General features: G+C 43.2%; 1 protein-coding gene across 2 annotated transcripts in view; it reads left to right on the forward strand.

Annotated features, from left to right (window-relative positions):
- Positions 1-19,087, forward strand: part of TACR1 (tachykinin receptor 1) — a 114,772-nt gene extending 95,685 nt beyond the window's left edge. The window contains exons 3-6 of one of the 2 annotated variants that reach the window (XM_050940093.1): positions 7,344-7,494; positions 8,653-8,849; positions 11,738-12,051; positions 12,234-19,087. In XM_050940093.1, coding sequence (XP_050796050.1) covers positions 7,344-7,494; positions 8,653-8,849; positions 11,738-12,029 — 640 coding nt within the window. In that variant the 3' untranslated portion in view covers positions 12,030-12,051; positions 12,234-19,087. Of the gene's footprint in view, positions 1-7,343; positions 7,495-8,652; positions 8,850-11,737 lie in introns of both variants that reach the window. The other variant, XM_050940092.1, reaches the window with a different exon arrangement.
- Positions 19,088-22,405: the final 3,318 nt, after the last annotated feature.

Here is a 22,405-nt window from a genome sequence, read left to right on the forward strand (position 1 = left end):
CCCCAATCATCTGACCTGACTCTGGGATATGAAAGGTCACAGGCCGGGACTAGCCTCTGATGCCACTGGTTGCTAACAGAGTTATCCTAGTTTTCATTGATCCCATTTAAAGGCATTTCACTTAAGAAAATCATCATTAAAAAATTCCTGCAAAGCCATTCTTGGCATTCAGTGACCCAAGCAGGGTACAGATCACTTTCTTTTCTCGCCCATTTTTGGATGTGCTGTTAAGAGCCAAGGCTGAGTTATAAATCACAGAGCCATGGTGACAGGTTTAATAACATCCCACCGCTTCACTAGTTTGCAGCTAGCAAGCAAGCAGATTTTTCTCTTCCAATTCATTCTACGTTTAATTACATATTTTTCTAGAATCCCACATTAAAAAACACGTCTGAGCCTGTCAACAAATTACACCCTGGGCTATCTGGAACAGTATTCATGGGATCACACTCAACCCAAAGAGATGGGAATTCCTAGTTAATTACCAGTACAGCTTTCTACCTGACACTACCAAGATGTACCAATCTCAAACATGTAACCACATCTCCAGCCTCTCAACTCCACTGGCTTTTCTGATTTAGGAAAAAAAACAACTACCGTAATGTCTCTTTCAGACTCGGGCCTTTGGTGCAGATACCAGGGCCGGCTCCAGGGGGTTTGCCGCCCCAAGCAGCCAAAAAAAAAAAAAAAAAGCCACAATTGCGATCTGCGGCAATTCAGCGGGAGGTCCTTCGCTCCAAGCGGGAGTGAAGGACCCTCCGCCGAATTGCCGCTGAATGCCTGAAAGTGCCGCCCCCTTCAGAGTTGCCACCTCCAGCACCTGCTTGATAAGCTGGTGCCTGGAACCGGCCCTGGCAGAGACTGTGTTTATTTCTGTTTTTGCCAGGTACGCTATAGTTCTTCTAATGATGAATCACCTCTTTAACTATTCACTGCTCAACTGTTGGAATATTTCCCTTCGTAACACAAGAACGGCTGTACTGCATCTTCCGACAGTGGCTGGAGCCAGCTGCTTCTAGGGGAATGAACAAAACAGAGCAATCCTTTCTCTGTTGTCCGGTCCCAACTTCTGACAGTCTGGGGTTTTGGAACACCCAGAGCATGGGTGTCCCTTACCCTAAAATAAGTCTACACTGTAGCCAGAGGTGCAAATAGCAGCTGGTGTAGATGTACCTGTGCTAACTATTCAACAGCTAGCTTTCTAAAAATAGCAGTGAAGACACTGTAATGTGGGCCGCACAAGCCATCTGTCTCCTCTAGGTACATACTTCCTAGGGCAGCTGGTACTGAAGCCGGTGCTAAAGCAGCCCCACTTCTGATTTTAGTGAGCTAGCTACTGTACAGCTGGGGAGTCCAACTACACGAGCTGCCATTCATACCCCAGACTACTCATAGTGCCTTGTTTTATGGCATTTCCTATTCAGTGGGGAGTCAGTGTTCTGCTGTATGTCATTGTAATGGTGCTTCCTGTGGAGATTATTAGATGAAAGGCCCTATAGCTGAGTGCTTCCTACATGCTAATTAAGTCACACAATGTCCCAATGATGCCCGAATCAAAACTCTGATCTGAACTATCCCCAACTCTGAGTGACTTCAGAATCTGAGCCCTGATCGCAGATTTAGAGCTGGCTCCTGTCTCTATAATGGACCAACGCAAAGCCCTGCCTATTGGAGCACCTCCCAGCTTTGAGCTGCTGGATGATGGTTTACTAGACTTGAGGCTTGTCTCCATCCCAGGCATTGCTATCTGTTTTCCCAAAGGATAAACTGAGGCACAAAGAGGGGAAGACCAACAATTTAAGAAGTGGCTGTGGATTGTGGGTGTCCAACTTGAGAGACTTTATGCCTGATTTTTAGAGACGGGAGCTGCCGTTGCTCAGTGTCTTTGAATCAGGCCCAGGTGGCCACGTCAAGCACACAAAACCTGAGACACTCATTGAACATGGTGCCTTTGGAGGCCAAGGATATGCGCTGGATCAGGATCAGAGCTGGGGATTAAACCCAAGAGTTCTTGAGCTAAAGACCAGACCATGCTTTTCCTTTTTTATTCCTCTCTTCACTCCATCCCTGTGAGACAGGGACTCTGGTGATAGACACCTCTTTCCACCGCAGTCTGGCTCTTCTTTGCTGTATTCTCTAATCACAGACCTTCACAAAAACTCTCTGCTTGTCCCCTTCTTCCCTTGTTAGGGTTGTGAAGCAATACCCTCCAGGGGCAGGGAAGACCTAAAATGCAGCTTCCTTAAAGCTATTGTCTCATCACACCATACAGCGTGACATGGTCATGCTCCCCAGCTGCTCTGCTGGCCTCCCTGCAGCCTGCATCCACAGTGGACCCAGTGGACTCTCCTCCTGCACTGACGTAAATCAGAAAGTAGCCCGTATAGTCCAACCGGTGTGAGAATTGGATTAGGCCGGCTGTCCATGTATTCTCCTTTCGTATTAAGCAAGATGCAGATCCCTAAACTTAGCCATGCACAGCATGGCCCAGATCCTCAGAGGTATTCAGGCTCCCATCTTACATTGACATCAGTGGAAGTTAGGAGCATAAATTATCTTTGAGGACTTGGGCCTACGTGTATAGCACCAACTCCCCTGTACACTGCACCACATCCCTCATCCTTAATTCTTCAAGTCAGTTGCTCCTGGCAACAGATACTCGATTGACACCCCCCCCAGAGACTAATGCACATGTATCATTACAAGCTTTCCCCATTTTTCCCAGCTGATCCATGTGCCTCCTTAGACATGCGGTGAGAAAGGTGGCCTTTGTGACACAGCTCCTCACCCATTAAGAACTTGATCAGGACCCCCAAAGTATAAACTGGGCAGAGACATCCAACTCATGTCACATCAGCCACTGAACTGCCATCAAGTGAACTCATGGCTTTATTTATTTTACTTATAATTTTGCTGGGGCACTTTGAATTGCCCACTGGATTTGTAACTGAGGGAGTCAGGCCAATATCTTCATATGTTTTGCAACAGAGGTGGTTTTTTAAAAAAAAATTTTTTTTTTAAAAGAGTTGTAATCTTGTGCAAAATAAATTTTTATTTGCACAGGGCTGTGATCACAGTGCAGACCTGTAATGATTAGTCTTCAGCCACTAGAGGGTGCTTCTAGCTTTGCTTTCCTGATCTATTGCCTTCCGGAATTGCTAATATATGGGGGAAAGGGGATGCTGGAAGTCCTTTGAAGCAATAACGATCTTAGAAATACACCATTCTGTAGATGACATCATTTTATGTTGCCATTTCCGTACCCTCAGGAAAAATCTGATGCTTTTAGACAAAGCTTGAGTGAAAGGGCAGTCAGAGGAACCTCTCTTTGTTTTTAGATGGAGTGGTTAAGTTTATAGCTTAAAAAAAACCCACATTACATTTATCAACCTGGAATAGGCCCAAATCCCCTGAATTACCCTGCTGTAGATTTCAGAAGAGCCTAAATCTCATTGACTTTCAATGGGACTTCCACTCCCACACCATCTAGGCACTGTGCAAAATCTTCCCCTTGATTAAATCTACTTCTGGAAATAGAGTTACTCTATTCCATTCTATACAGGTACTTAGACAGTGCTCATCGCCGCTGTATCTGAGTGCCTTCCAGCCAGGCATTAAACCAGAGTGACTAACAGCTCTGGTTTTATACCATTGTATTCGAGATCGTTACTTGCCCTAACGGGCCTGATTTTTAAACTGACTTTTAAAACAACCAGTTGGACTTCAATAGATTTTCTCCTGACATGCATCCAATAACTGAACCAAGGGCTCTGTGTCTTTTAGTGGTTAGAGTAAGAGTGGGAGTGGGCACTTCTGGCTCTGTTAGCCTTGCCAAAAGATTGCTGTATGGTGAGACTTGAAGGCAACTCACAGACCCAAACCATACCCATGGACACCTGTGCATGGCTCCCACTAACACCCAATGGAAATCACACACACCTGAGTGAGGAATTTATCCTTAATGCTTCCTGGTGCCCGTTTCCAGTTGTATAACGGATCTAACATAACCAATGCTACTTGAGAGCAGTGCTGAGATTTAATACTTGTAATGCACTTGGTAATCATCAGGTCATGTTTAGATACCAAACACAGCAAGTGACAAGAGCTAATGCAATATCTGGTTTCCAAAAGCTGAAGTCCCATTGCACCATCCAAGATCAGGGGCAGACAATGTAAACAAGGCAATAGATCCTGGAGAAATGCTTGAACTGGGCAACAGCTTCCAGGGAACCGCCATTGGTTTTCATTTTTGGATTCCAAATATCTTTGCTGTCCAAATATATGATTTTGCCCTTGAAGGCATGAGAGGAACAATGTAAACTTAGAAGGCAGGAAACTGCAACCGTTATAAATACAGCAGAGCATTTGGAAAACTCTTGTGGGAAGAAGCATCTTGCATCAACTGTAAACTAGAAGAGGAACCAGAAACAAAATTTTCCTAAGTAATTTTTGAAAATGGGGCATAAGAGCTCTCTTACGTTCATGGCATACACACAGAGAAGTTAGATAAAAAAAGATTCTTGCTGGAAGGTTCCAACATAACACTCCTTTGTTTCTTGGTATTCAGAACCCAAACACAGAAGAACCTCAAAACAGAGACATAAAGCAGGCTACTCCTTAAAACAGAGAGCCACAACTAACCCAGTCTTACTTGAGGCTGGCTTTTCTGAAGACTGCCTTTGATAGTTGCATGCTTCCCTACAGAGCCCCCGAGCCTGCAAGCAGGAACAGGAAAACTCTCTGCCTTTAAAGCTTGCAGTTCCAACACAGTCCTAGGTATACCACAGGCTCCTAATTAGCATAGGCACTTCTGAAAATTTCACCTCAAGCAGCAAAGTACAGATCTGAATTTCCCCAGAGTTTGGGGATACACAGCAATCAGGAAATGGATGGTTACAGATTACTAACACAAGTTTAAAAAAAAAAAAAGCCAGTTGAATTTTCCTCAGTGTCCTATGGAGGAAGCATGATCTTGTGGCCAAGGCACTGGACTGAAGTTCAGGAAACATGGATTCAGTTCCTGGCTCTTATGTAGCCTTGAGTAAGTTACTTAGTATCTCTATATCTCAGTTCCCTACCTGTAAAATGGGGATAAGTCTTCCTTTTTCCCTGATGGGCATTTAGATCGTAAGCTCTTCAGGACCAGGGCTGCATCTTACTATGTGTATGTACAGCATCGAGCACAATGAAGTACTAATGTTGGTTGCTGCTGTAACACAAAGAATAATGTTACACCCTATCTCTACATGGAGTTCTCTTTTAGCTCCATGTTTATTTCTCTTTATACCAAGCTTGGCCTAAAGAAACCATCACATTCTGTTTCAAGTGACTTGATAACTAGCTCAGTGCCCCCTAGGTAGGTGAATTCTCAATGGTGTACTTCTTCCAGTCTCAGTTGATAAAGGGATGTAGAAGAGAATAAGTCAAAGCCTGGGGCCATGTTTTAAAAACTTCTTTCAGATTTGGAATGTACAGTGTTTTGAGGTCATCTGTGGATTAGCTAAACCTCTGTGTAGGGAAGGCTGGGTGAGGAATGGGCTTTATAGGCTTTTTGTAAGAGGTAGAGCTGGTCAAATTTTTTTCCAATGGAACAGTTTTCTGTTGGAAAATGCTGATTCCACACAACCAAAATGTTTCATGGGAATGCATCATTTTATCAACAATTTTGTGGGAAGTCAATGAAATGTTTTGTTTTGAATTATGGTACATTATATTTTGACTTTTATAAATTATAAACATCACAATGAAATGTGTTTCAGTCAATGCAAAACTTTTTGGAATATTTTGCACAAAAAAAAGAAGAGATTTTTTACTTTGTTCCGATTTGGGACGAAAACAGATTTTGAAATACCAGAATTACCGGTGGGACTGAAGGGGAGCTCTGGTAGGCTGGATTAGAGAATGGGGTTTCAAGAAGATGTTATATGGAGGAAGGTGCAAAGACAAGTAGGATTCTGCATTCTAGGGAAGGAAGTGCCCTGTCCAATTAGAACACAGTTTGTAAAGTGCATTCTTTCCTTTTTCTTGGAAAGATTCTAATGTCAGTCACAACTAAAACACAGCAACTCAGTTCAGCATGGAACGTGGCATTGCTTCCATGGGGAACTGAAGACAGGCAGCAACATTCCAGTTCTGCTTGTGAGTTCACTCAAATGTTTGCATGGATGCCACTTGTAACATTTTGACAGCAAGAATGACAGCATGTACGGGGGCTGGAGATCTCCTTTCTGGACAGCTGCTTATTCAGGCTGGCTCTGCCTGTGTTCCTATCAGGGATGGGCATGGCCTGATTGATAGCCGGCTGGGGTGTGAAGCCCTTTCTTTGTATGGGATAATAGAATCTCTCTTCAATAAAATGATGACGACATGAAGCAGTGTCAGCTCTAGAAACAGCTCATGATTCACTGCCTTAAAAAAAAAATCACAGCTCAAGAGGATACCCCAACAATAATAGACTTCAGGAGGTCTTGAGATTAGCTGCAGCTGAGAACAGAAATTGACTGGACTCTGGAGACTAAACTGATTTGTAGACTGCTCACATCTAGTGGCCCCAAGCACAGAAATTAAGTAAAGAGACAGCCTCCATCCCAAAGAATGTGTGTCCAGGATTGTCAAAAGGGAATTGGATTTTAGTGGGAATTGGAGGCCTAATTCTCTCAAGCTGTTTGGAAAAGCCCAGCCTTCAAGGTGTATGAAAAGATCCAACAGGTGGAAGAAGCAAACTAACAGGTAGTTTAAACTAGGCTGTCACAGAGCACTCCCTCAGCTACCCAGTGCATCACATTGCCTGGCCCATTTGAGCCTCACAACATACACACAGTCTGTTCCTTTTCCCTATATCTACCTTTAACCTTCAGATTCCAGGCACTGCAAAACACAGTACAGGGATGTGTCAGGAAAAGCATGGCACCGAGCTTTTTCTACAATACCCAGCTGACTCTCTGAGCTCCCCCTTTACTTCCTGTTCCTGCCAATTTGATTTGCCCCTTATAGGGCTAAATATCTCATTAGCCTAATCAGTGCCCCACAAATGTCAACAATCCCTATCACACTAGGTTAACTGATTCCAGTTAAGCCTGCAAACTTCTCGGTCACTCAATTATCTCAGTGACCTGGGTGCTACACTACACCCAGCCTTAACATTTTTCATGTAATGTTTTCAGGAGGGTGCCGAATGCTTTGCCGAAATCCAATGGCCAGACTTTCCAGCTGTATTGAGCACTCACAAATCCTGTTGATGTCAGTGAGAACTGCTGGTGCTCAGCACATCAGAGAATCAGACCCCAAATATCCTGCATGTTTTTCTGTGTGCTCAACAGCATTTTACCATGACAAACTTTCAGGTATCATTTCTGCGTGACTGTGCTGATCTACCTCCTGCCGCTCCTGGTGATAGGATGTGCCTACACGGTGGTTGGTATCACTCTGTGGGCTAGTGAGATACCTGGCGATTCTTCTGACCGCTACCACGAGCAAGTGTCTGCCAAGCGAAAGGTAAGCAGCTTTCCGACCTCATGGCAGAATAATTGGGGAGTGGGTGTGCAAAGGCGATTGAACAAACTTGGGTCTATGGTTATTTATTCTCTCTCAGCCATTCTTTAAATGGAATGTAACATATACATAGTGGCCAAACTTTTCAACAGTGGCCACCAACCCTGGGTGCCTTTTTTTGGGGGTGTACAACTTAACATCCAGAGTCTTGATTTTTAAAAGGGTTGAGACTTTCAAGCACAGATTAAATCAATGAGAGCTGCAGTTGCTCAGTGCCTTTGAAAAATCAGGTCCAACCAGATGCCAGCTGGATACCCAAAAACTCAGGCGCCAAAAAGGAGAGGTACATTTTTAACAATGTGGTTCTGAGTGTTCTGATACCAAACTGAAATTAAGGTGTGTGTTATATTTTGGAGACACTGGATGGCTCAGATAACTGATAATGGGATCATGCTCGGGACAGAGCCATCATTTCCAATCCAATCCCAGACAGCAGTAGCCAAAAGTCATTAATATAGGGCAAAGAGGAAGGGAGGAAATCATAGAATCATAGTATATTAGGGTTGGAAGAGACCTCAGGAGGTCATCCAGTCCAACCCCCTGCTCAAAGCAGGACCAACACCAACTAAATCAGCCCAGCCAGGGCTTTGTCAAGCCTCACCTTAAAAACCTCTAAGGAAGGAGATTCCACCACCTTCCTAGGAAATCCATTCCAGTGCTTCACCACCCTCCTAGTGAAACAGTGTTTCCTAATATCCAACCTAGACGTCCCCCACTGCAACTTGAAACGATTGCTTCTTGTTCTGTCATCTGCCACCCAATATGTTTGGGTTCAATCCATTTCCTAAAGACATGTATCCAAAACCCCCACCATTCTCACAACAAAAATAATTGGCTCCCCTGGTTGAAAATCACAATAGAAAGACCAAGGGTTGAATGAAGGAGAAGACCACTACTTACTCCTTGAAGCAGTCCCTTCCAGGGCAGAGTTGAAGCACGTTTGCCTTGCCTATCTATTTTCCTTTGGATAAACAGAGAACTTCTCTTCTGAGGATGGCCACCCCACCATTCTTCTCATGGTGGCTTCTGTTCTATTAGGTATGCTTTGCTCAAAGGGTACAGTGTAAACTTCTGCTATAACCAGGGGTCACTCTCGTACAGGTGGTGAAGATGATGATCGTTGTGGTATGCACATTCGCTGTCTGCTGGCTGCCCTACCACATCTACTTCCTCTTGCGTTTTTTTAACCCTGATTGGTACCAGCAGAAGTTTATCCAGCAGGTCTACTTAGCAGTCATGTGGCTGGCCATGAGCTCCACCATGTATAACCCAATCATCTACTGCTGCCTCAACGACAGGTGAGTTATGAGCTTGGCTACTGACTGAGTGCAATAAAGGGAAGGTGTGGGGATGGTTCACCTACAGAAGAGGACCCTAGACATGGTGGTGAGTTGCAGTTTAGCAGGGAGCTAACATATCAGGGGTGGCTGTTCAAATTACTCAGAAAATTGTTTAGGTTTTCCTACAGCCGGAGTGTACCAAATTAACAGCTACACCAGGGCTTCTCCCTACCACAGTTTCTTAAATTAAGAGGCTGATTTTCCCAAGTACTGAGCACCTACATCTTCATCGGAAGTCAATGGGAACTGCAGATATTGAGCATCTCTGAATAATCAGGCATTACATTTTCAAAGGCTTTAGGCAGCCAAAATCAAATAAAAACTCCAAGCTCTTCCCAGCACAGTTTTCCCTTGTCAATAGGGCTACAGCAGAGACTGTAGATCAGACTCACCAGCATATGCATTTGTTATAGTTCCTCTAGGATCCAATAGTACAGTCTAGTGGAGAATAACGCTGTTCCCCATCTTACTAAGATGAAAATCCCTGCTAGAGCTGGGGTATATCCAAATCTTTATTCAGTAAAAAAAAAAGAGGGGGGCATAATCAAATCGCTTTAATAACTGTCAGCTTGTATTTTCTTAAATGAAAAAATTCAGCATGAAATAAGTTCTCATTTTGACAATTTGCTTTTCCTTTAAAAGGAAACGCTTTCCATTTTTCTCCATGGGGGTGAAAAGGTGCTTGGCTGTTCCTCACTCTCTCTTCCTTATCCCCTACTTTTCCAGGGGCAAGAAGGAGGAAGAAAAGTTAAAGGGGGCAACCCCAACATTCAAAATGAAATATTTTCCTGTCAAACAATCTTTAGGCAAATCTTAATTCCTGAAATATCAAAACAAAGCAATCCAGTTTTGAAACATTTTGCAAAAATACCAACAAATATCAGCAGGCTCTAATCCATGCCCAGAGACCCTCTTGCTGCCCGTCTGGGTCTGTATTTGTAAAGGGACCCATCACCATGGCATGAGTGGCAGTCTCTGGGTTAATAGATTATACTGATCCTACCCTCCCCCCATAGCTATAATCCCTGCTTTATATAGAGACACATGTAAGTGCATTTAAATAAAATTGTTACTGTTCTAGTAAATACAAGAATTTAAAACTGGGCCAATCCTGAAGTGACTAGTCCAGGGGTAGGCAACCTATGGCACGTGTGCCGAAGGTGGCGTGCAAGCTGATTTTCAGTGGCACTCACACTGCCCGGGTCCTGGCTACCAGTCTGGAGGGCTCTGCATTTTAATTTAATTTTAAATGAAGCTTCTTAAACATTTTAAAAATCTTATTTACTTTACATACAACAATAGCTTAGTTATATGTTATAGACTTATAGAAAGAGACCTTCTAAAAACGTTAAAATGTATTACTGGCACGCGAATCCTTAAATTAGAGTGAATAAATGAAGACACAGCATAGCACTTCTGAAAGGTTGCCAACCCCTAGTCTAGTCGGTCAAATTCCTATGGCTCAAGTTGGTATTTGGACGGAGTCAGGTTTTCAGGATTTGATCCAATGTTAAACTTGTATATAATGTTATAGATTCATGCAAATTGAGTACGGCACACTTCAGGCTCCCAAGAGTTTGCAATCTAAACTTGGCGAGAAACACATCAAACATTGGTAAAGCCCTTAATCAGTATTGTTACGTAAACAGATGTGTAAAGGCCATCAAGTGCTCTACCCTTGGAAATAAGAACTTGGAATGCGAAGAGGGACTGGGTAAATCAGAACTAGTTCTGAATAAATTTGTCATTTATACGCCCCAACTGCAAAAGAGTTTTGCATGCCTCTCTCTTTTACCAAGTACAATAGCGAGACAGTGATGGTGGATTGACAGTTGGCAGTGCAGTCCAGTGGTTACACTGGGGTGGATTAGGGATCACAACACAAGACACTGTTCTCAGCTTTGCCACTAACTGGTGTTGTGATGCTGGGGGAAGTTTGATGTCTCTGTCTCTGTTCTTCTACTGGAGATAGGAGCATAGTATGGATTGTTTGATTCACTGGAATATTTATTTATTAAGCACCAAAATGAAGAATACTTAATAAGAGCTTTTAGATCCTGGATTAAAAGGTGTTGTATGATAATACCTAGTTCTTATGTAGCACTTGGCATCCAAAAGATCTCAAAGTGCTTTTCCAATGGATAGAAAACTCCAAAGTGGGGAATAACTGGCTAGGCACTTGTACATCTTAGAACAGGGGTCGGCAACCTTTCAGAAGTGCTGTGCTGAGTCTTCATTTATTCACTCCAATTTAAGGTTTTGTGTGCTGTTAATACGCTAAGAGCTGTTGTAAAAAGGACAGTGATCAATTGTTCTCCATGTCCACTGAAGGTAGGGCAAGAAGCAAGGGGCTTAGGGTGACTAGACAGCAAATGTGAAAAATTGGGACGGGGTGGCGGGGTAATAGGAGCCTATATAAGAAAGGCCACTTTTAAGAACAGGTTGGATAAACACCTGTCCAGGATGGTCTAGGTTTACTTCAAAGTGCCTCAGTGCAGGGGGTATGGACTGGATGACCTCTCGAGGGCCCTTCCAACCTGACATTTCTAGGGTTCTCTGATATCCCAATGCCCACTTTACAGAAGGATAAACCGAGACACAGAAGGGAAGTGACTTAAAGATCACATGGTAAGTCAGCAGCAGAGCTGGGAACAGAATGAGGCAGCATGGTCTAGTGAACAGAATACTGGACCATAGGGGTATTAAGGTTTGAGAGTTGGTCACACTTCCTGCATCAATGCATATGTTGGGTCAGGTGTCTCCTCCTATGGATTGCATTGAAAACGTTCTGTAACCAGCTCAGCACGTGCTAGGCCTAACATCCCTGCACTTGGCTGTCTTCTCAGATTCCGCATTGGCTTTAAGCACGCTTTCCGGTGGTGCCCTTTCATCAATGCTAGGAAATACGAAGGGCTGGAAATGAAGTCAGCCAGGTACCTCCAGACCCAGAGCAGCATGTACAAGGTCAGCCGGATGGAGACAACTGTATCCTCCGTCACCGGCAACACTGAGGAAGACATTGAAGAGAGCAACAAAATTAAGCGCCTGTCCGTGGATATGACATCCAATGGCTCCTCCCGCAGTGACTCTAAAACCGTCTCCGAGAGCTTCAGCTTCTATTCCAACACAATCTCCTAAGCTGCCATCCAACTGAGCAAGGGTCAGAAAATATTGCTTATACCTGCGCCCTAGATCTCCATTAACCATATATCCAGGTGTACTTGTATTCACCTTTTCCTGATGAAGATGCTATGCATTGGTTGCGGCAGTGTGCCTGTCTGACCCAGTGTAATTACATCTGTTAATATCAATAATATCTTCTCTCTCCATGGTATCTTGCAGTCGTTTGCTGGACTGAAGGCTTAACCGATGCTGTTCACTGAAAGCAGATATTAATTTATGATACAGCATTGCAGAAAAAAGATGGTAGGTATCAGAACTTGGCCTTCAGTGCTGCTGTTCATTCTCAAGCTATGCTTTGCCATTGATTGTGTCTGAATGCAATATAGATTTCCACTGGGGGTGGAGGGGTCCATCTCCTTTCCCCACTATTTTTGTTATCATATCTCCTCTCTTACTTGCCATTCACTTGTTGCTGATTAACAAAATGGAGAAATGGTACCAAAAGAGGAAGCTAGAGCTGGTGACATATGAAACAAACAATACACGTCCACTAGCTTAGTAGGCAACACTGCAGCAAAGGCTGCCTCTCTTGCACATGGTATGTTAAACACAGATGATTTCAGTTCCTTTTAGGTGAAGAAAAGATTGAGCTCTTGAGGTTTATTGCTACCATGCCTTTCTTTTTATTCTCCACTACTCAGCTATACTGAGTATATGTCAAGGTATACGCTTACTTCTCTCAAGGATCCTATCTGTAGTGTCGTCCAGCAGAGTTTACTGGATTCAGGTTAAAGTTGACCATGTGACCTGTTCAGCTTCTTTTGCTCTTACAGCTGAAAAGATTCTAGCACAACCCCTGATTTCCTCTGGGTCTCCTAGACTCACTCGTTGCACAATCCTAACCTCATGATGCAAAGACTTCAAGATCTAGGACTGCAGAATCAAGCCAGAACCTTAGGTGTTTGCTCTAGCTGGCTGGCTCTGGGGGTTTCAGATACAGCTCAATACATTGGCCTCGCTCTAATTTCTTCACAAAGCTAATTTGACACTCTAGAGCTTGGGAATGCCTTTGTTTAAAGTTCTATATGGGGTTTGTGGCTTCTATCACCATTATCTGGATAGTCCAAGAGACGCACAATACCAAATTCACTACTATGCTCTTCCCTTTTTAAACCCCCCCCAACGCCCACCAAATTATTCTTAATATATAAAGGGAAATACAGCAAGAAACAAAATGTCTGGGTTAGCCCTAATTGTCAGGAAATAAATATAGTTTGCAAACAGGCCCTATACCGTCAGCAGTGCACCCCTCCCAGCCCCTCAAAACATGCTTGGGTACTGCTCCTATACATGGCTTGGGTTTTCCTTGGATGTTTCCCAGTTAAGTGCTGAACTGGCCTGACTATGCTTCATTTGGGACACTAGAGCAGTAGGACCCTCAGAGAGTGCCAAGAGACATCTGTCTCCAACACATGTAATTGCGATCAGACAGTAGAGATGGCAAAAAGCATATTTTGAATGAATGAAACTTCATCAGTGTGCATGTGGGGCTATACCAGGGATAACAAGAGAGGTAGCAGTAGATAGTATATGTAGTCAGATGTAGGTTTAACAATGCCAGCAGAAAGTAATTTTGTAAATAAGCATGGAATTGGGGCTTAAGAGGAAAGAATATTAGGTATCATCTAATACCAATATCTGATGTAACTGAAAGCTAAAAGGAATGTCTAACACATTTACAAAAACAAAACCTACTAAAAAGGAAGTGATATACTTCTATTGTGGAAGATGCTTTTCAGTGCATGCCTTGCATTTCAACACCATTACGGTAGAACCTCAGAGTTACGAACTGACCAGTTAACCACACATTTCATTTGGAACTGAAAGTACACAATCAGGCAGCAGCATAGACCAAAAAAACCCGCAACCAAACAGACACACAAAAAGCAAATACAGTATAGTACTGTGTTAAATGTAAACTACTATAATAAAAGGAAATCAGTATTTTCCTTCTGCATAGTATAGTTTCAAAGCTCTATTGAGTCAGTGTTCAGTTGTAAACTTTTGAAAGAACCACCATAATGTTTTGTTCAGAGTTACAAACATTTCAGAGTTATGACCAACCTCCATTCCTGAGGTGTTCATAACTCTGAGGTTCTACTGTAGTTGCAGTTTGTAAAACTCTGATTCGTTGTAAGAGACTGAAATACCTTGCAGATACCTGGGTGGGTCTAACTGTGGGGTGCCTATCCTTTGGTTAAAATCGACTGAAATGTATGAAATTAAGTCAGAGATTAAATTTGGGAGGTACTCTATTATGCAGCCTGTAAACTGACCACAGGAAGCTACAGCTGTTAAATAAATCCCCATCCCAAACTGTTTTTATAGATGGTAGAAATACCTTTATTTAATTTAAGTAAGGATACCATTAGTAAGTCCACAGATTTCTCCAGTGGTTTTTGCTAGGTAGAAATAGCAAAAGCCATCATATACTATTTTAGTCTACATTCTGCTAAGCACTGCCGCTGGAAAACAGCTCTTCTGGATATCATATAAGTCGGCCATTCTTTATTGTGGTGACCGTATAAGGTTATAGGGTGCCACACTTCATGCATACACTTGCTACAGTACCACCTCCCATATATTATCAACCTCTCCTTTCATCCAAGTCCTGCATGAGATGATCTCTCATGCTTCCTGTTCCGTAGGACAAGATCTCACATTCATTTTCCTGCTGCTGCTGCCTTATTCTTCAAATAATTTTCTAGTAGCTTGCATGATGTGGGAAAAAGGAAGGGTCACAGATGGAGGAGAGATTTTTTTTATTTTTTTTTTGCATGCAGACTTCAGACCCACTCCTTGAAGTCTGACCCTATATTTACACTACTCGGTATCACGCTATTGTACAACATTCAAGTACCCAGTGCACAGCATGAGCCTGGTAAACTGAAATGCCTTAGTGGGACAGTAGCAATGTAGTTTAACTTGCAAGCGATGAGTTTTTGCTCTGTCAATGTTCTGTGGAATTTATCTAATTGGAGGTTTTTAAATGGATGTTGGATAATACCCTTTTTTGCAAAATTTATCAGAGCTGCACTGCATTAAGAAGGTACTGTAAAAGCAGGAGTGCATTTTTATGCCAGTTCAGAGCGAAAGGCTGGTTGACTTATTCAGACAAGCAGCCCCAAAAGAAACATTAAATTGAAGTAAAGCTCTACGTGAGTACATACACGAGTAAGGCAAGCAAGATTTGGCTTATACTCCCATCATCATAAACACAAAATTTGTGCTGGGCTGGTACCTACAGGTTGACCTTAAAAAAAACCACACACACCTAACCACCCTACATTCCTGCATGCTTTACGCTATAGTTGTTCCATACTTACAAGGCACACGAGGAGAACAAGAATTATTGGTTTCTTTTTTCAGTGGCCTACTTACAGTAAGTTTACAACCAACACAATATGTTAAAGATGGGAGCGCCCTAAGGACACGCATAGGGATAATAAAGTCGCCATAGTTCACAGCATAAGATACTTCTTGTTCATACTGTACAACTTTACAAGCAACTCCATTCATACCCAAGTGTTTTTACTTGAAGTAATAACACAGTGAGAAAGTAGTAAGTAACATTACAGTTTTTGTGGTGAAATTAAAAATGATGGAATACACAATCATCAATATACCTATGCTGTAACTGTTTACAAAAGAGTTTTGACTGGTTTACAAGGTTAGGTCAGGGGGTCATTCTTATTAACATGTGTGTAAACTATATCATAGGTGCAGGGTCAGAATCTTAAAATGAGGCATCCTGCAACGTCCAACTGTTCATTCGAAAAATGGTTTTATCAGTCTTTTGAAATAAAGTGGGCCAGATGCTTAAGTGGTGTAAATGGGTATAATGCCAATTACTTCAGTGGAGCCTCAAGCATTTAGACCAGCTCAGGATTTGGCCCAGTGACAAGGACATTTCCAAGGACTAAGCCACCAAAGGTATTTCTTTCTATTCACTGGGGACTGGGTTAGTAAAAACCAAAGTGTTCAGTATAAAATGGGCATAGTTAAAAGCTAGAGGGAGTCCAGAGCCAAACTTTCCTGAAAATGGAAGGTTATTTGAATTGGGGGGTTGGCCTTAGCCTGTTATAGAGACTCTGTAGAATTAGGATCTAGAGTTCGGCTTTTGGTTCAGGTCCACATCTATTAGAAATAAATAGGATGTATGTACATGTATGCAACAAGTTAGCTAGCTCAGAGGACCCTCTTGTGCAATGAGATAGGGATATCAGGGCTGCCCAGAGGATTCAGGGGGAGTGGGATATTTGGCGGTGGGGGGCCCCCACTTCGGCAGTAATTTGACGGCGCGGGGTCCTTCCGCTCTGGGACCCGCCGCCAAAGTGCCCCGAAGACCCATGGCGGGGGCCTCCACCACCAAATTGCCACCGAAGACCTGGCACTTTGGCAGCAGGTCCCGGGGCGGAAGGACCCCCCGCCGCCGAATTGCCGCCGAAGATCTGGAGTGGAAAAAACTCTGGGGGCCCGGGCCCCGCAAGAGTTTTCCAGGGCCCCCGGAGTGAGTGAAGGACCCTGTTCCAGGGGCCCCAAAAAACTCTCATGGGGGCCCCTGCGGCCCGGGGCCTGGGGCAAATTGCCCCCCCTCTGAGCGGCCCTGAGGGATATTGGCATGTAAATCTTCTACGCTGACTGAAGAGCTCATGAAAGAGACATGGGGAACCTCCTTCCCCCCGCCCTCAATACACTATGAGTCTAAATACTTTCCTTTCAAATAGTGTAACTGTAGTGCAGAGTCCTTGGGCTTTATCTGTTTCAGGTTTACTCTCACTTCTTTTATCAGAAATCCAATTCAAAAGCATGATGATTTCTTTCCTGGCTTTCTGCAATGTTGAATAATAATATTCTGAAATAGTCACATAGGAGATCTATTCCTCCTTTGTTACCCATACATATTACTCCTACTGACATTAATGGAAGCTGCATGTTCTCTCCTGAGACAGCGAAGAGATGCATGAGTATAATAAACAAGCAATATATTTACTAATTAAGCACACTACACGCTGGAGTGTCAGGACTAATACAGCTTTTTCTATTTATTCAAAATTTAAGGCTGCCAAGCAGACTTGACTCCAAAACACCTCAAACCATCCCCAAAACATTGGAAAGGGGAGGGGATTTCTGCAAACCAAACCTAGGTTTTCAAGCAACCCCTATCTTTGTAGAGGAACCAAACAAAAATACTGTGTCTGAACACCCAAAACTGAAATTAGCGTCTAAAATATTCTCCTTTGGGAACAGGTATGATGAGTCCCATCCCTCTAGGGGCTGGGGTATGGTATCCAGTTGTGCATCTGATGACAGACTTGTGCTGAAAATTGGTAGCACTTGTACCTTGAAACTGTTTCCCCCGTCTTGCCTGGGCCCTAAAATAGATAAGTACAATAGGACAGATTCGTGGAGTTCAGGGGCTGTTCTTCAGGGCCAGTCCTCACACACAGAGGCCCAACAAGATGACATACACATCACAATGTCAAAATGAAGCAACGTCACAACCTCATGATATAAAGACGTCATCTCAGATGGTCAAAATCAATGTCAGCAGAACAACTCCAGAACACGGTGCATTTGCTTTAGCTGGCTGTCTCTGGGGGTGGCTTCAGATAGGCCAATGGATTGACCCTTAACTCAAGTTCCCACACAAAGCTGATTAGATCTTCTAGCCCCAACTGTGGGCTATACCAATTCACTAACACATTCTTCCCTATGTATCCCCAGACACCCGCCACGTTACTGTCAGTAATCAGCACACATACAGCAAGAAGAAAATTATTAGCTCCATTTTATTTGCCACAGTCTAGAATAAGTTTGCAGAAACGGAAAGGAGGTAGCTCAAGTGATAACCCAAACTGCCTTCACTTGTGGCCCATGCAAGAGAAATGCACTTAGCCACAGATCATCCTGTCCAGTGCACAGAGCTATCATGGTCTTCAGACTACCATTACCAGCCACACAATGATCCAAAACCAGCTGCTTGGCTCATCTTGAGGCATTAGAGTTTCTACCATGCCATCCCAACAGCTCCCATTCCTGTATGGAAGAGGAGTGTCTGCAGTCTGCTACATTTATGCAATATAGGTGAAGCCCACTAGCTCTTGGCAAACTGCCCGCAAGGCCCTAAGCTGGGAAAGCACAGTTGCCTCTTAGCTAGAATAATCTTGCAGGATTTTATAACCGCAACGGGCTTCATGGACCTATTCTACAAGATTCAATTTCTTCCTGTCGTTAGAGAGAGATATCCAAACTCAAATCTTTTAATGTCACGTTCATGATTTCCCCACCCCACACCCTATATAAAGAGTGTCACAGCCCAAGACTCAAAGATTTATCACCTTGTCAATCCATTCACAAAATCCACAGGCCAGTATTTTAAACTATCTGAAATGGTTTGCACGCAGATGGCTGAATCACAGTAAAACCTCTAGACTGAGCTTCATGATGCCCTGGAAAAGGGGGTTATAAATCTGAACAACAGCCGGAGAAAGGTAAAAGACCACACTTGGCTTTCCCTGAGAGATCGGGTTTTTTTTGGCCTTCCTCTGAAGCGTGGGGCCTGGGTCACTTGCTCGTTTGAACTAGAGTAAATGGTGCATTCTCTGTAATTTGAAGTCTTTAAATCAAGATTTGAGGACATCAGTAACTCAGCCAGAGGTTATGGGCCTATTACAGGAGTGCGTGGGTGTGGTTCTGTGGCCTGCAGTGAGTATGAGGTCAGGCTAGATGATCATGATGGTTTCATTCTGGCCTTAAAGGCGATAGTCTGAGTCTAAGCTTTCAGCCCTGGACAAAGTGATTCTAATTCTGTGCAATATGATACATTCAGAAAAAAAAATCACAGTGTGAAGTACCAATGGCTTGTGATGTTCAACTCATGGTCCAGCTAATGATTACAGTATTGTATGACGTGCATTCTGTGGTTAATGTCTATGTAAAACAAAAAAATTGTTGATTTTGTTTACTGTTAAGTCAAAACATATTTTCATAAATAAACATTTATTTCATGAGGCTGTGTTGCAAACCGGGTGCTGGATATACAGCGATTTTAGCTGCGTGGGGGTTGTTGGTGATGCCAGTCAAGAACTGGAAAGATGGGTGGGTGGGAGGTATTCTCTCTGGGTTTGAATGAAGGGGTGGTCACTTTCACTGAATTTAAAGACCTTGACACACAAGAGCAATAAGAGATGCTGCAGAACTCACAGAGTCCCAAGGAGTAATGATACATCTGTCATTACTTACTGTAACCTATGAACAGCTAGGGGAAGGGAATCAGGGGAACCGCCGTATTACAGTAGCTCAACATTCCATTAAGAGCAACACGTTGTGTCTAACATTTTTAAATGGAATGTACTTACCAGCTCCTTTCTTTACATGAAGAGCTTAAGTAGGACAACTGGGAAGACCCTTCTGGCAGTATCCTGTAACAACACAATTATTTTCAATTTTGTAGCGCCAGCAAGCTTAGACGTATAAGATCTGACAGAGCATATAAGCAAGTGTATGAGACAAATAGGACAACTCATGTGCTTAAAGTTAAACATGAGATTAAGGGCTTTGCCGGACTGGGGTCTTACACAAACGAAAGAGTAACACCACTGAGATGCAATATAATTATGGGACCAAATCCAGCCCTAGTGCGAGTAGGCACAATTCCCATTGACTTCAACAACAGTTGCATCTATTTATGCCGGGGCTGAATCTGGTCCTTTGTGTCGTGGGTGATTCCACTAAAATGTTAATACCGTGATGCTAATCAGCTCTCAGGTTTCGTGCGGGAAGCCTGCTTAAGCTTCCATAGCTTTCTCAAGCACACCGGACATGATCCTGGCAATCTACCCTGACCTGGCATGAATATATCATCCTCTTGCTAGTATGGTCGCTTCTGTGCTTGTACCATGATATCTTTTCTTACAGTTACTTCTAAAAATGGGACCGCAACCAGGGCTGGCCCTAAACCAAATGGTACCCCAGTCAAAGAGGGTCTTCGCCCTCCCCTCCATTTGTTAAACTTTAGAATACCTTATTTTTTATTGCATTTGTAGCCCATTTCACAACTTTGATGTATGATTTATTCTGGTCACATAAGATAAATTTGCACACTAGGATCTGTAAATCTGTATTTACGGAAAGTCTCAGAAAGTCTGGAAGCTTCCACAAGAGTCTACAAAGGTCCAGAACATTCTAGGAGGTTAGTGAAGAATGAACCCACACACAGAATAGCTGAAATATGTGACTTCAAACATTCTAAATTTCCCATTGACCACTAAGAACAAAAACAGCCCACTGAGCCTGGCATCCTCCAAACCCGGCACCCCAGGGTCACCTGCCTCTAAATCCGGTCTTGACCACAACAGTCAGTGCAGTCCTCATATTTAAGTGGTTTTCTGTAGATGTACCACTCATGACTATTCCCATTAAGGGAGAAAACAGCCCCATCTTCATACCTTAAGACAGCATAGGCTGTATTGCTATCAGTAGCTGACTATTCCTATTACACACGCACTGCCCCTTTTAATTATCTCCAGCAGATTGTAATTTACAATTTTTAATTGAACTAGTGCTGCAAAGGTTAACTTGACTGGCATCTCCGCTGAAGTCCCAGCCGCACACATGCTCATATACCTAGCTTTTGGCAGATCCCTTTTCATTACAGGTCACTTCACTGGGGGATGGGAGGAAGGCAGATCCCTAACGTATTTTTGCCATGGAACAGCTTTGGGCTGGCCATGCTATGAGAGAACATCACAGCTGAGGGAAGATTACATCTCCTCGATGCATGTTCTTCATTAGCTACATGTCAGGTGGGGAACAGGGGACTGTAGAAATGATTCTCCACCTTATGTGATTGGAGCTTGCTTAGAGTGAGGGGACGTGAGTGCAGGAAGCCAGAGGCAGATCCCTGCTTAGCTGTCACCCAGTCCCAATGCAAGTTAGAGCCACACAGAAGCAGCTCTAGCTTACACCACTTGCATAAAGAACCTTATGCTGCCAGAAGCTATAGGATAGTGGAGCTCCAACTTGCCTGCAATATGTCACACTCCCAATCCCCTTATGGCAGAGCTGTCCCGAAGAGCTTTACATCTGTGGAGAGGTCCCTTGCACCGTGAGTTCTCCACTGGCTAGCTATCTACAGTCATTAAGGACACTCTGCATCACTTTCAGAATGCTTAATGCAAAGCAGCCATGCTGGGCCATAGAATCCAGTCCTACATGCTATGACAGAGCATCTTGCTTTTTTGGTTTTGATCTTCTTACTGACGATACCTCTACCCAGTGGTCGTGCTCAAATGCTGGAAGAATTCCTCCTTAAGAGGCCAGCCTAGGCTTCTCTCATCCCACGCTGGCCTCAAAGCAGAATTCAAATTCCCTTTCTTCTCAGAGGGACAAGTTATTACCCAAATTAGCTGGGATGGAGCAAATGTAATTAGTCTCAGCCTATGTGAAAGCAAAGGTACTATGGTGCAACTCTGTCTCCCTCTAGTGCTAAGGCCATGTACAGTGGTTTGTGTGTCTGCTAAATCTAATAGATGTGTATCTAGATTTTTTAAAGGTATTTAGGCACTTTAAGTTGGAGATAGGTGCCCAGCGGGGTTTTCAGAGGGCTTAGTTCCCTAGTTCTCATTGAAATCAATGGAAGTTAGGCACATCTGAAAAATTTCACTGGGCACAATCTACATTTTAAAGTGTCTAAATACCTTTAAAAACCCAGCCTGTGGTCCTTTAGCTCAAGAAATAGGACCTTTTCCTCTGAGGTCCAGAGAGCCTAGGGTCAGTCCCCCTGGACCGAAAGGATTGTGAACATCTGGTTCCTTCCAGCTTAGTCACAAAATGGCTTAATCTAGTTCCCCCACTATACTGAATTCAATTCGATCCTCAGAGGTCTTTCTTCCCATCCTCTTTTACAACGTTGGCCAATGTATTACCTTATCAATATGGGTTATTCACACCCATATATTAATATGCATTACACACACAATATCAATATAACAGGATATTGTATATGTATTTCTAGCAGTTGGCCTGTCTTTTTATAACCTGGTTCACATAGCGCTAAGTATCCCATAACACTTTGCAAAGCTGAAAATCATCTTTGGCATTAGAAAATGCAAAATTTATCAAAGGTAAAATACATAATTGTTCTGTCTCAGTACAAACTGGGGAGGTACCGTCACTGAACAGTACCTCAGATGCTTGTATTCAAAACTTAGTTAAGAGAGGTACAGAACAACAAGTTAAGGAACCAGTACAAACGGATGGGTTGGATTTTAGTGATGTGTAAAGAGTTTTGTAACCTGTACAATCATCCTATAAATACTGCTAGTTGA

The sequence above is a fragment of the Gopherus flavomarginatus genome, chromosome 2, assembly GCF_025201925.1.
Source record: "Gopherus flavomarginatus isolate rGopFla2 chromosome 2, rGopFla2.mat.asm, whole genome shotgun sequence".
Classification (NCBI taxonomy): Eukaryota; Metazoa; Chordata; order Testudines; family Testudinidae; genus Gopherus; species Gopherus flavomarginatus.